We start from the raw sequence: 13,777 nt of genomic DNA, 5'->3' as shown, positions 1-13,777 counted from the left end.
TAACAATTTAAATGGATTTTCTAAGACTAAACTTCAAAAAATGAAAAATCACTATAATTTCTACAGCCTGCTGCATTCTCCAGTGCAGACATCACTGACAACTGTCTGGGTAGGAGTGTACTTGGAGCTGGATATTTCCCACCTCACTTTATTGCTCCTTGCTGAAATGCATATTATTGCTGCTTGTCTGTCCATTCCCGTCCAGACAGGACTGGGGAACTAATGACTCCAGGGTAGTTTATTTTACAGTTTCAGAGTCAAGTGGGAAAGATCAGGAGGGCATGCTTGAGTGGAAGCCAGCGCAGGCAATGTAGACTAAACCATTCAAAACCCTTGGCCATGAAGACTGGGCCACATGTGTGTAGCCACTATAGCTCAGGGAGATACAACGCAGATACTCGGAGCTATGCTCAGAAATATACTGGATCAGATATTCCAAGCATTTCAGATGATCCCACATTTTCATATCCAGCCATTTCAAACCCATCCTTCTTTTTGTATCCACCTTAAATTAGTTGCCACTTGAAAACTCCAAACCCCAACGATGCTTCTAGCATCGGTGCCATCGCTTACAAGTCGGCACCACAGGAACAGTTCCAGCTGAAAGAACACCTACTTTTTAATGCATGCTTTTACTTCACTTGTTTTGGGGCATGGTTATTCAATGTAATTCAAGAAGAATACCTGCACTGATGTCAGGGATTCTGATGGTTAGGAAACCAAGCAATTAGCCAAAATGTCTACAAATTATGGCATGGAAAATACAGTACCGGATAGGTCATATTCTTACCTGGGTGGATAAACTGGGTGATCTTTAAGGTCCCTTCCAACCTGAGCCATTCTATGATTCAATTATATCATTTTGCATTAGGGTTTTTTTTTAATAAAAGATCTACTTTCTGCACATTCAGTGATGGTTCCGTGTTTTGGTGGCTCTAAATGCAAATTTGCAGCAGAAGGTAATTGAAATTTGGAAGATGTTCTTAGCTATTCTTTTTTGTTTTTAACTGAGTAACTGGCAGACAGTCAGCAGCTTCTCGGCACTTTGAAATGAAACACACTGGCAAACTACTGTTAATTTTACTCTGTGGAATCCAAGGAAAAGAAAAAAACAGGAAACTCAAATACAACTGGCAGCAAGGCTTTGAACTGTTTGACTGTGGTGATACTAATTTGTGAATATTTCAAATGCTTGGAACACACAGGATCTACAAAAGGTCACAATTCCATGAAAAAGAGCAACCCAAACAAGAACAATTTCCTAGTTTGGGATTTCTCAACCAAATACGACTTAAATGAAATGCCTTCTCATGACCCTTTGCAGTCGCCATGGACATTATGTTCCTTTCTGTTTTTAGAATAAGTAACATGAGAAGAAGAGTTAATTAATACATCTGTTTTGAAGTTTTAGATATGATATTTTGAAAGTGTTTTTTATTGATTTATCTTTTTTTTTTTTTTTTTTTTTTTCTGGGAAGGGAACAGATTTTAATCTGTTTAAATCCTCCTTTAAATAAGGGGGATCAACAAAAGCAAACATGAAAATGCTGTGTTTTCCTCAACCAGTTTCAGAGTGGATCATTCCCTGCAAAAATAAAATAGCTCAGAAATCCAGGCAGCCTGAACTGTCTGGCTCTGCACATAGTCAAAGCTTCAGCAAGTAATTGAGAACACAAGCTTGTTCCACGGCACACTTAATTTTCCCTGAAATCACATTGCTTGCTGAAGTCTTCAGGGAAAAAAAGTAATTCTAAACACTTGAAATTTAGTGGGATTAATAAAAAGAGAAAATGTAGTGATCAGGAATGGTAAAGCTGTGGGATCCAGGATTGCTTACATATGGCCTCACAGACCAACTTCTGGCTGACCGAAAGCATAAGGACAATATCCTTGAACTGATGTACTACCTACATGCTAAGCACTAAGCATGTAATTCAAATCTCGGCTAGGCAGAGTCCTAAGAGAATGCTTTATAAAATATATACATATATATTTAAACCTGCTTTGTATGTTAAAATATTCAAATCTGTATGTGGGGTTCTGAAATCTGTAGGAGCTGCCAGTACCTTTTTACACTGGGCAGTCTGGGCACCGTGCTGCGAATCACGCCTAAACCTTTAAATCTTCATTGCTCCTACTTTTGCCAATAATGATTACTTTTGGCTTTAGATTCTCTTCAAGTTTCTTTACCTCATCTTCTTTAAAATAGGTCACCTGCTGATACTGATCAACTGTGAAAGATTGTCAACTGATAACGTATCTTCAGATAACATACCATGTAAGTGCAGAACTTTATCTTACTGAATTTGAAATTAGTGTTATCGACAAATGGATCAGGCTATAAAAAGATCAGGCAAAAAGAGAGGTCCCAGGAAGCAGGCTGCTGTATGTGAAGTATATGGAAGGTTTTCAAAACAAGGAAAGTAGCATGGAAATGCATGCTCAGATGCGTGACGGGGTTGCTTGTCCTCTGGATGGAGAACATAATGCTTCCCTAAGCCTGTAAGAAGGCAGAAACCAGATGGTTTATGGATGTGATAGCTTGAAAAGCTGGGGTGTGGGCCACAGAGAAGTGGAGAGTCTGGCAAAAAAAGATGATGGAGGTGTTCAGTGCAAAATATTTCCCTTCTCCCTTGTGCACTGCCATAAAACCAGCACCACTCAAATGTTTTGAACAGAACTCTGTATCTATTCCTGTATCTGCAGAGGCTCTGCTCACCTCCTGAGCTGATGAGATAGCTTTCCATTGCTGTGCTCATTTCTTATTCTGTTTAACAGCATCTAGTGACCTAGAATCATGGAGCTAAGTAGAGGCACTTTGAATTTTAGAAACCAAAGAGGCTTCTTTTAATAATACTAAAGGCTCCAGTTTGCTAACGTAATATTTGAGCTGTGGTACAGGGAGTGCACCAGAGGGCAACAGCCTTGGTGATGAGGAGCAGGGGAAAGGTCCTGAGGGCAAGCTACCCCTTTGCAAGCCATCTCTCTCTGCACCGTTATGGTGCCCATGCCTCTTTTAGAGCTGGAATTCCTTTCCAAGAATATAATCAAGCCTTATATTGCTTCCATGCAGTATTCTCAGGAATATGAATTTCAGGAACCACAATTTGAACCTTTTTTATTTATTTAAATCACCCTGCTGCAAGCAAGGAACCATACACTTCAGCGTGATGGTCACTATGTTTAGGTTAAAGCAACAACCTGTTCAGGGCTTTAGGCAGAGTTCACTGAATGCTCCCCCTGCCTTTCACTGCCCCTGGACTGAATAGCAGTTGTCTCCTGCAGTCTCCTGGAAAAGGCAAAAGCCTCAAAAGACGATTGTAATAATTGCACAGCGACATTCCTCCACACCATGCTGCTCACCTGGAATTAGGCTGGAACATAAACAGTTGTCAAACGAAATGATCTGTGGGGCATCTCATCTAGTTTTCTAATGTCACCCAGGTGACTGTGGTATTCATCCTTGGATAATCGAAATGTCAGGGGATGCTTTACAAACCGCTGAACCGTTCTCAGGTGATACACTAAGCTGATGCACAGCATCCCAGTCAATTTGTTAGGCTTGGTTCAAAGAACAGGTCCCAGGCAAGGTGTCCATAAATGCACATGTAATGATTTTAGAAAGACTTAATACTTCTTGGGAAAACAATTTTGATTGGGTTAATGAATAAAACCCTCATGCAGGGAGATGAAATGCAGTCACCCAGAGCAGTCAAATGTCTGACAGATATATCTGTACCTGTAAAAATGGGATAATATTTCTCATGTTTCTCTTGTCTGTTACTACTACAGGCTGCTCAAAACTGATGATATCTCCCTTTTGGTGAGTATGTTCAACCCGCAGCGGGGTCTCAGTTTGCCCAAGGATCTCTGTGCATCACTAAGATCATACTAATAGTGGTAGACCTGCTAAGGCATCCCAAAATCAGGCTTGTTCACAGCTTTCAAAGCTAAAATCTCTCTCCCGGCTCCCTTAAACTCTGGCAAAGGACTGAGATTTGGAAAGGTTGCATTTTTCCTTGCCAGCTAACAATTCACTCACTCTACATGATTAAGTGTTTTCCCATCCTGTCCCTGCAGCACAAGAGCGCAGGTAGCAGCTTGATTGGTACGTTAAGAAGAGGAATGGGGGTATTTCACTACTCACTATAAGCTTTTTTTCACTGTGCTTTCCTCATTTGGGCAGTCTTAGGGAGTGGACATGATTCAATTTAACAGCTCCTCGGCTGCTAAATGAAGCCAAGTTGCCTATGCTAGTGCTTTACATCTCCGTAGTGATCTCCATGCAAGCATTGCAAGCACTTTAGGAAAAATAATGAGTTAACTTCCTTATCAAGTCAGTGTTACTATCACCATTTTTCAGTTAGGGAAGCAGGGACAATGAGGGAAACTGACTGCCAGATGCCTTCGAGCATTTCTCTTCGTGCACAGGAATGAATGGAACAGGTTCCCCGCACTAGGGTGGCAGAACCTCCAGCAGCAGACACAGTGCCTGGTACGGCAAGCAGAAAGGGATGATTTAGCCCATACTATTACCCAAATGCCCTTCCACCTTTTCTCCATTAGTCCAATTAGCCATTTGCTAATTCAGTGTTAAATTCTATCCTCGTAGAGGGATGAATGAGCGTATGGGCCTTGCAGGGAAAAAGAATCCTTCTTCCTCAGCCCCTGGTGAAGGTGTTACAGAGATCTCAGAGCTCTGGTAGGCTCGGTGGTTTGGCATCCCCTTGGCAGGGAGAATTTTTGACAGTGAATCCCTACACTTGGAGACCTCTAGGTCCCAGCTGCTCTCACACCATTGCAATTCTCCTGAAGTAATACTTTATAGTTCTCCTTTAAGGCTTTTTGCAGCTCTTTTTGGTTTCAGCAATATAACCTTAAATAAGGACTGACCAACTGATACAAACAGGAGTTTTGCACAAACATCAACAGTTGGCTAGAGCTCAAGGCAGAAGAATCTGCATATTTTTAATAAGCCATCCATTAAGTCAGCAGACAAAAAAGAATCTGCTTTTCCAATGAGAATCTTTTAGAAGAGACGAGTCATGACATCCTAGGACTGCATTCCACTAGCTTGTAGTATTTTTCATGTTTTTGTATGAATGACGTAATCGTTTCTAAAAGCTCAAATTAATTCTCTTATGAGCAAACATAATCAGCCATAAAAGCAGTTTGTTCCAGTGCCTGGGAACAGCCTTTGAAGGTCTTTATTACTACTATTTAGTGGTCTGGTAAGACTTTTAAAGATATATTTTTCTTTTACCCCCTCAAGCAATTATTCATTTTTTCTCAAGTGGCTTATGGGTAATGATAGACAAGTTAATGTACAAACGTTTCTTTTAGAAAAGTCCCTTTAATAAAGGATTTACTTCCATGTAATTCTAGAACCATTTTCAGTGATTTACTTTCTTTGATGGACTTGGGTACTACACAGATGAGCTCAGCTGTACATTAGAGAGGAGGCCCAAGTACCTACCTAAACCTGAAACACTCAGAAAATATGAATCTGTACCTTTTCCTGTGAGTTTGGTGTCTGAAAATATATGAGATCAGCTAGAGCTGTCTAGGCTGCCCTTAAAGTCTTATTTTTCTGTGGAACAGAGATGGTGCAGGTGACATTGGTATGTAACCAAGCAGGCTCAGGAGGACAGAGTAATTTAAGGAAACTGTCCCATTTTATCCTTGGCTTCATGGCTGAGACAACTGAAAAGCAAAGATAACTGTGGAGTGCTGCAGTAGTTTCTCTGGTGGGCATTTCTCAATTTGCAAACGTCTTGAGACTGCAGCCCTTTTAATTCAGACCACCAGGAAGCCTTCTCATAGCTCTAACAATGGCTAGATGCAAACTCTGACAGTTTAGTGACTCTGGGTGTAAAATGAGGGTCATAGCTGCGTGACCTCTCCTGCTTCCCACATATCACGGTGACGTACGTGGTGTGAAAGTAGAAAATAAAAGCAATGTGACCCGCAGGAAGAAGGTAACCAAGCAAGGACGGAAAAAAATAAATCTAAGTGTTTCCAAGTACATCTCTTTCAGCAGAAATTAGAAAATGCAGAGAGCTGAGAAGTCACGAGGACAACGGTGTTGGACAAGACAATGTGTAAGGGTCCCCTCCAACCCAGACCATTGCGTGCTCCTACGGATCCCGAGGTTCTGTATTTACCGGTTGCTGGACAGCCGGGCCAGGAGGGGCTCCAGCCAGCCCTTCTGACACTCGCAGTGCGAATCCATGAAGACGAGCACGTCCCCAGTTGCCCGTGCAGCTCCCAGCATCCGACCTCGGATGACTCCAAGCCTCTTGTTGCTCCGGATCAGTTTCACGCCGTCCAGCTTGGAGATGTATTCACTCAGGGCTGACTTCAGGGGCCCTGTCATGAACAGAAAGGTCATTTTAGCTTTGATTCAAGCTCTTACAGGCAAACAACAGATAGTAGGAGATGTCAAATGTTTGCTGGTAAAATGTTTTGGGGGCATTTTTTTTTATATATGGCCAAGCAGGCCTTGTTCCAAATACTCCCACAGCAGCGTAATGTCAAAGAGAAGTAAAGACTAATGGAAATTGAGATTCACTAGGTGTGAAGCTATTCCTCTGGGAAACTTAATATCCTCCTCTCCTGTTTGCACCAAAAGGTGGATACTCTCATCATCTCATAAAAGGCACAGATCAGAGTGAGATACTACAGGTGTTTGGCTTCCCAAAGCACTTGGGATTACTTCAGCAATGTGGAGTTTTCCACTCCATGCTTCAGCCAAAGTCCACGTCTGGAAATTATTACGGCAGATCTGGTCCAGTGGGAAGATTTGCATACTGTGAACTTATTTTAAAGTAAGAAAGCTGAGAGTGATTGGAAGTGATAGGGAAAAAAAAAAAAAAAAAAAAAAAGGAAAAAAACCCAAACTATTTCAAAGTTGAAAGGCTAAGCTGGATTCAGGGGATGGAAGAGCAAAACCTGGCAGTCAGCTCATGGCTACACTTAGCTCTCTTGCGGGTCTCATTTGCCTTCTCCTCTCTTCATGCAGTTCTCGGAGGAGGACAGTTTCCTCCCTGCAGCTTTGGAAAGCAGAGCTCTCGTGCAGAGAAGTGTGGGCTACCTTGCTGGCTCAGGTCGTCTACTAGGATGATATCCTTGAGGGAGGCCTTGGGGGCTGTGTCCATAATGCTGTGCACCGTTCTCAGCAGGGTCGACCAGGCTTCGTCATGGAAACAGATGATGACACTAGCAGTAGGCAGGCTGGAGTCATATTCTTGCTGCAGGCACCTGCATGGGATCAAATGAGGGAGACACTAGAAACACTGGTACACCTGGCTGCTTCTTCCTCAGACCAGTTACAAGCTATAGCTTGGTCTTTGGGGATGGAAAGAAATTGAAGGTCTCAGCTCAGGAAGAAAAGGAAATATTAAAGTGTTCCAAGACTGGACCACAAGATAAAAATATGAGAATGACATTATAATAATTGAAATACAAATATAGGAATGTTTTGCTGTATTCTGGGGTTCTTCTGTTCTGGCTGAGGCAAGGAAAGAGAAACTGAAGACAACTACAGCAAAGCAGGGAGGGGGGATAAAGCAGATCAGTCATCCTCCCCCCACACCCCTTCCATATTTCTCCTATAACAGAGAAAAGAGCAAGTTGAAATGCAGTACCTTGGAGGCTAAGAAGTAAAATAACTCATCTGCACAACAGATAAGTGTCTCTGTGGCCTGCCTGACCAGGAGCATAGTGAATGAAGCCAGCATCTCATCCCGGTACACAAAAGAAGTGGACCCTTACGTAGGTAATGAAAACAAATACAGATACACTTCAGAAAGTAAATCCTATTTGCAGACTATAGAGCCTGTGCACCTTGCTCTTTCTGACCAAAATGGGTCACTGGTGAAAGAGACACCCAGGTGGGTGGATTATCCCTATGCCTTTTTCTGCTCTTTCCTTTACAAGCCAGGTACTGCTACAGTCTACAGCAAGAAACCTGGCCGCAAGGGGCTCGGTGTGGCATTGCTGGAGAGGCTGCAGAGCCCCAGCGGGGGCCCACAGCTCCCCAGCCTCTCCTGGTGCCAGGATTGCACCCATCACATCAAAACAACAAACACCAACGTGGCACAGAGTGAACGAGCTGGTGGTACGTGATTTTGGTTCCACGGTTGTTTGCTGATCCAGCTTTGTCCCGGGTGTCAGTTCATGAAAAGCCGTCGCACGAATCTGGCCCGTTGTTGTTTCAGCGTTCTCGTATCGCCAAGCAAATCATCGTCTAGATTTACAGTGCTCATTAAACAATTAGCTGCTCAGCTAGCTCAGCTGCAGCAGAAGCTCATGTAAGGGATATCATGTTAATAATTGCTGTGTTTATTGCCATTTTACTTAGTGCTTTCGTTCAGGGAGTGAGGCCCTATCATGGTAGACACCACCCAGGCACAAAGCTGCTTATCATTTAATAGCATCCACGGGCTGAATGATCTAATAACAAATACAAATAAATGAATACTACAGATACACTTCTGGGCATATCAATTTTAAACGGCCACAATACTTTTAATATTTTACGCTAATATCCTCTTTATGGAGAGAAACATTTTTCCTGATGATTTTTACATTGTAACTAATGTATTTTGTTCTCGTTTTACTAATCTTCTGTAATCAACAACACTGTTTCATTATTGCACATGGGAGACTTTGTCTATTTTTTAGCAGGATGGAGAGAAGGATGCTCTCATGACTTGGCAGTATCTGTCTTTTCAGGCAGAATAATCTGGAGATAATTAAGAAAAGCGAAGGTCTGATGCTGTCCTTTCACTAACAGGCAGCTTCCAGACAGGAATACACAACACAGCTATAACCACCTGTGCTTTCCACCATCATGCTGCAACGCTGTGTTGTTAGTATTGTGGCTGTAGCAAGAAAATCAGGCTGTTGTGGAATCTTAATTGGAAAATAATTGAAAATAACTGTACTTGAATATGTAGCCTAGGTGGCGAGTGCCTAGTTGCCATGGAGATTGGCAAAGGCTTGCAATGTGGGTATCTAATCTTCGGAAAAACGAGCAAGGGTACTGGTGCACAGAAATGCCTTCCCTGTAATTTGGAGCAGGTCCACAGGCTGTCTGTCAGAAATTGACATTTCAGAAAGTCAGGGCCGTGACTGGTATAAGACGTAGGGATTGAATCCAATTTGTGAAAAATAAGGAATTGTCACATGCAGCAAGGAACGGGAGAGCGATTCTGACAGAGCACAGGCTCTGCCAGCGAGGACTCCCACTCACCTGCAGGGAAATAGCTCATTGAGATTCAGCTCCCAGCTGCACTCCAGTGGAAGCTGCGCTTTTGTAACAAAACTTAAAATCTTTTCAGATACCTGTGTGTTTGCATTTTCCTGCATACGTACGGTTTGATGCTCAAGGCCAAGGGAGGAAAATGGACCTTTTTTTTTCTTCTTTTTTTTTTTTGCAGGCAGAATTCAAAGAAGATACATTGACAGGCTTACTTCAGGTCCACAGTCCCAGGAGGGTGTCAATGGCAGCTGGACAAACTGATAGCACCGTGAGGGATGAAAGTACCTTAGAGGATGAATTTTGGTGTGGGAGAACAACTCTGTAGCACAACAAGACAAGTTCTAAGGCTTTTTCACCTGGAGACCCTGGCTGTGTCAGAACAGTTACTCGAAGGAAATAGGACAAAACCAGGCACCTGGTTTGTCCACCGAGGTATTTTTTACTGCAGGATCAGTAAGACTGCTGGGAGAGATGCAGCTTTATGCATCTACTTTCTGAAAGGTAGCATAAAACATTCACCTGGAAAGGCATGCAAAGAGATGTGGGCTTTGTTAGAAGCTGCGGTCTGGTGAAAGAGGTCTGAGCTATCGCTTTCCAGCTGGGGAGGTTGGATCCAGGGCTGTCAAGGCAAAGCACAGCTAGCAGGCTCTGGTTTACTTCCATCAGAGCTCTGCACTCTTCGTATAAAAAGAAACTGTAGTTGTGCAGCTCAGTGCTCCAATGCAAAGCACAACAGACCTTTTTATGTGAATTTCTAAGGAAGAACGGCTAAGTATATCTTATGGCATTTACGTTACATCTTGCACTCTGGTTTAACAGTAAAAAGGCAGTATGTAAGTGTGAAGCCTGGCCAGCCTTATTTTACAGTATCCAGAAGTGCTTCACAATTAGTAGGCACAGTGTCTGCCCTGAAGGATTTGTCTTTTTAAGTGAAATGAGAGAAACTGAGTCTGTGCAGCTGACTTGCTGAAATTTCTCCAACTGGTTAGTGTCTCTCTGATAACTAATAATAGACATTATTACAAGCAACATGATTCAAGCAGAATAGGCTAATAGCCATTCTGATTCCTTACTGTTTCACTCTCCTTTTACATCAGTACGAAACAGAACTGGCACAGCTGTGAGTGAGGCCCCCAGAGTAAATTATGTCCAACAAATATCACTGTGGTTTGCATGCTGTGCCATGAAGGACAGGACTGGCTTAGAGGTAGACCTCTGCTGCAGGTTTATGATCTGGATTTAGATCTGAACAACTGCAAAGCCTCAGATGTTCAGATCTGTGGTTTCAATCTGGGCTTCTATAAGCTGTGGTGTTGATAGGTCCTTAGGCTGTCACTAGTCAGACAGGAAAACTCATCCAAGAGCTCTGAGACCATGGCTTAAACCTGAGTTGAGATTAATATTAGCTAAAACCACCTCTTGTTGGATGGCCCTTCAGCTGCCAAAGTAAAACTGTTTTTTGGCTTACATCACAGGCAGTAAAATAGGGTCATCATTCCTCCTTTGAACATTACATAGTTCAAAGAGCTGCCAGTGAAGCATGGTGAAAAATTACCGAAATAATATTAGCATATCATTATTCAATGGAATTATCCAAATTAACACTGAATCTAGTCAGTGAATGTAGAAAACAGTCCCTGCCTTTCATTTCTCTTTCCTTAAGATTGTGCTCTTAATTTAGCACCACCATCTGGTTTTAGACATGGGAAAATGACCGCTAGAAAAATGACTATATAAATTCTGTGCCTTAAAATGTTTTCTGGCACATCTTTCCATTGTGTCCTAGGGGAAGGCTGCAATAGCTTTTGTTACAGAAGGCAAGAAAGAAAGATAGCCACCTGCATCTTATTGCTTCTCCCGTGGGCAGGGGAGCACTGATATGCCTCAGCCCCTTTTAAAGTAGGGTGAACTGCTCCTCCTGGGCTGCAGGAATAACTGGCTCACAAGCCTCCAGGCTCCAGACACAGTATGTGGGGCTTCAAACACAACACGCGGGGCTTCAAACGCAACACGCGGGGCTTCAAATGCAATGCATGAGGCTTCAAATGCAACACACGGAGCTTCAAATGCAGGATGTGGAGCTTCAAACACAACACAGGGCATTCCAAATGCAACACGTAGGACTTCAGACACCAAGCTTCTTTGATGTGGCCTTGCAGCCTGGCTGCTGCTAGTTACGGTGCTGTTTGGCGAGCCCGGTCAGACGCCCTGCTCTGCACCTCCCTGCCTCCCTCCATGGTCTTTCTTCTCACAGAAGGACAAAATGGTTGAGGTTGCAGCTCGGCCGGCCCAAACCCCTGCTCAAGCAGGGTCACCTACAGCAGCTTGCCCAGGCCCGTGCCCAGACGGCTTCCCCAAGCGGGAAGGGGGCTGCTGGGCTCCGTGCCCCCCTCAGGGCGCTGCCCTTGCCCTCTCCTCACGGGGCCGGCCCGAGCCCTGCCCCGCGCCCTCCCCTCGGCACCTGCCGCGGCCGCAGCCCCCGCGGCCCCCAGCAGGCGGCGCTGCCGCCCGCCCGCCCCGCCTGAGGGGACGGGGACCGGGCGACGGGACCCGATAACGGGGACCCGATAACGGGAACCCGATAACGAGAACCCGATAACGAGAACCCGTAACAGCAAACATCGCCCGGAGCCCGTGCTCCTCTTTCAGAGCTGGCGTCCCCATAAAGCCGCACCGCCCCCCGACACCCACCCTGCCCCTGCGCCCCCATTTCTGCCCCCCGTCAGCCTCTCTCTCCCGGCTCCCGCTGCACCCAAAGCGAGGGGGCAGGTTGGTGAGGGAGACACGGGGCTCACAGGAGGAGAGAGGGGTTCACGGGGCTTTGGGGCAGCGCCAGGGGAAGGTGCGGGTGTTCTCCCCGAGATCAAATAGGCTGCTTTACTTACAACGGGTGTCGTACCTCAGGCAGCTCCCTGCGCAGAGACAGCCGCTCGCTGAGCGCTTCGTTGAAGCCGTGGGTCTCCAGGCCGAGTGGCTGCTGCCCCACGGCAGCCCCATGCCCGTCCTCCAAGGGAAGGGGTTCGAGCTGGGACTCCGGGTCCCCCTCCTTCGCCTCCGGCCGCCGGCTCTGCTGCTTCACCACGCGATAGCCCTTCCTGGCCTTGCTGTGGTTCCTTCGTCCCGCGGGCGACACGACGGCGGCGATCAGCTCGTCCTCCCGCAGGGAGATGAAAGGCGACAGCCCGTCCAAGGGGTAGTACTGCTGGCTCTCCTCCTGGGTGTCCAGCATCTCCTGGGGCTCCGCAAAGCCCATCTGATAGCCTTCCCGGGGGTTGAACTCCACCGGCTGGAAGGTCCCGTCCTTGCTCTGGTTGCTGGGCGGTGGATTCAGCGTTGTGACCATCAGCAGCAAAAAGCCCAGCATCAGCAGCAACAAGAGAAACTGCAGCTTACGTGATCCATATCTGCATTTCTTCCTCAAGAACATGCTGTTGGTGACAAAATGATACAGATGGTCATGTTAAACACCACTTGGATATCGCTCAGATTCCAGTCCTCGGGTTGCAGCAGAGCACTGGTTTTCACTATCTGCCAAGAGGATTTTCTGTTCCCCTCACATTTCACTGATGCCGTTTCATGCTCTCCTCTCTATTTACAGACAAAACAGAAAAAATGCCTATTAATATTGCACTTACTGTAGTAAAAGGCAGCATGGATCCAGCGAGATGAAGTAGATCCGTTATTATTCAGTCCCGGCTTAGTTAAGAAAGAGCATGTTTAGCTGATGAAAAAAGTAGCTAAAGTTTTGATTTTTTTCCCTTCTAAATTCTAAGTAAAAAGAAAATCCATTTCTAATAGCTTCCTTGCAGAGTATTTCCTGCTCCTTCAAAGTTTCCCGTTGCTGCCTGGTCTGATGTGCCTTATCTCTGAAAGCAGATCTGACAGCTTTCCCCCGTTCTGAGGCTTCGAGTTCGCTGTGATCAACAGATGAGAGAACTAGTCAGTCCCTGACTTTGTTTCACACATAACTACAGCACTCAGTCAGGAAGCACTTTGCCAGACATAATACAGAGCAATGTGTGCGTCTTTCTCTTGGTCCTAATGCCCTCACTGTTCTTGTCCTATCAAATCAAAACTTTGCAAAAGCTGTCAGAGGAGAAATATAAGAAGCAAAACGCCGTGTTATAAAACAAGTCAGGGCGTACCACGAATCACCCGACTTCTGAGTAACCTTATTAAGCTAAGAATGCTCAGAGTGAGAAGCAAGAATTTCATAAACTGAATAAAAGATGGAGTGCGCATGATTTATTTAGTGTTAGATTTATTCATATGGTAATGTGCTAGCTGGAGTATATGAGTATATTTCATCTGCAATAAATATTTACAGCTGTAGGGATTTTAACACTGACATAAGGATGCCAAATTATCACCTGGCAGACTGAAGTTGTCTCCTCATCCATAAATTTGGTGTTGCACGGGGAGCAGCACTTCAAGTTTTCAATAGTCCAGGAATAACATGTAGAAAGCCTGGGCTGGAACAACGACTACTGACACTGAGAGAGAACAACTTCT

The 13,777-nt window shown here is 44.8% G+C and overlaps 1 protein-coding gene across 3 annotated transcripts in view; it reads right to left on the bottom strand.

Annotated features, from left to right (window-relative positions):
- GALNT15 (polypeptide N-acetylgalactosaminyltransferase 15) overlaps positions 1 to 13,777 on the bottom strand; it is a 27,194-nt gene extending 13,417 nt beyond the window's left edge. The window contains exons 1-4 of one of the 3 annotated variants that reach the window (XR_014688995.1): positions 13,636 to 13,777; positions 12,151 to 12,693; positions 7,094 to 7,260; positions 6,165 to 6,369 (exon numbers count right to left, since the gene is read on the bottom strand). Coding sequence is in view for 2 of the 3 variants with exons in the window: in XM_084507564.1 (XP_084363690.1) it covers positions 6,165 to 6,369; positions 7,094 to 7,260; positions 12,151 to 12,693; positions 13,636 to 13,661 (941 nt within the window). In the remaining variant the exon portion in view is untranslated. Of the gene's footprint in view, positions 1 to 6,164; positions 6,370 to 7,093; positions 7,261 to 12,150; positions 12,694 to 12,900; positions 13,377 to 13,635 lie in introns of those variants that run through there. The other 2 variants (XM_084507564.1, XM_084507565.1) reach the window with 2 other exon arrangements.

Source organism: Aythya ferina, assembly GCF_964211825.1.
Source record: "Aythya ferina genome assembly, chromosome: 2".
NCBI classification, from domain to species: Eukaryota; Metazoa; Chordata; class Aves; order Anseriformes; family Anatidae; genus Aythya; species Aythya ferina.
This window is presented reverse-complemented; position numbering and strand designations above follow the sequence as displayed.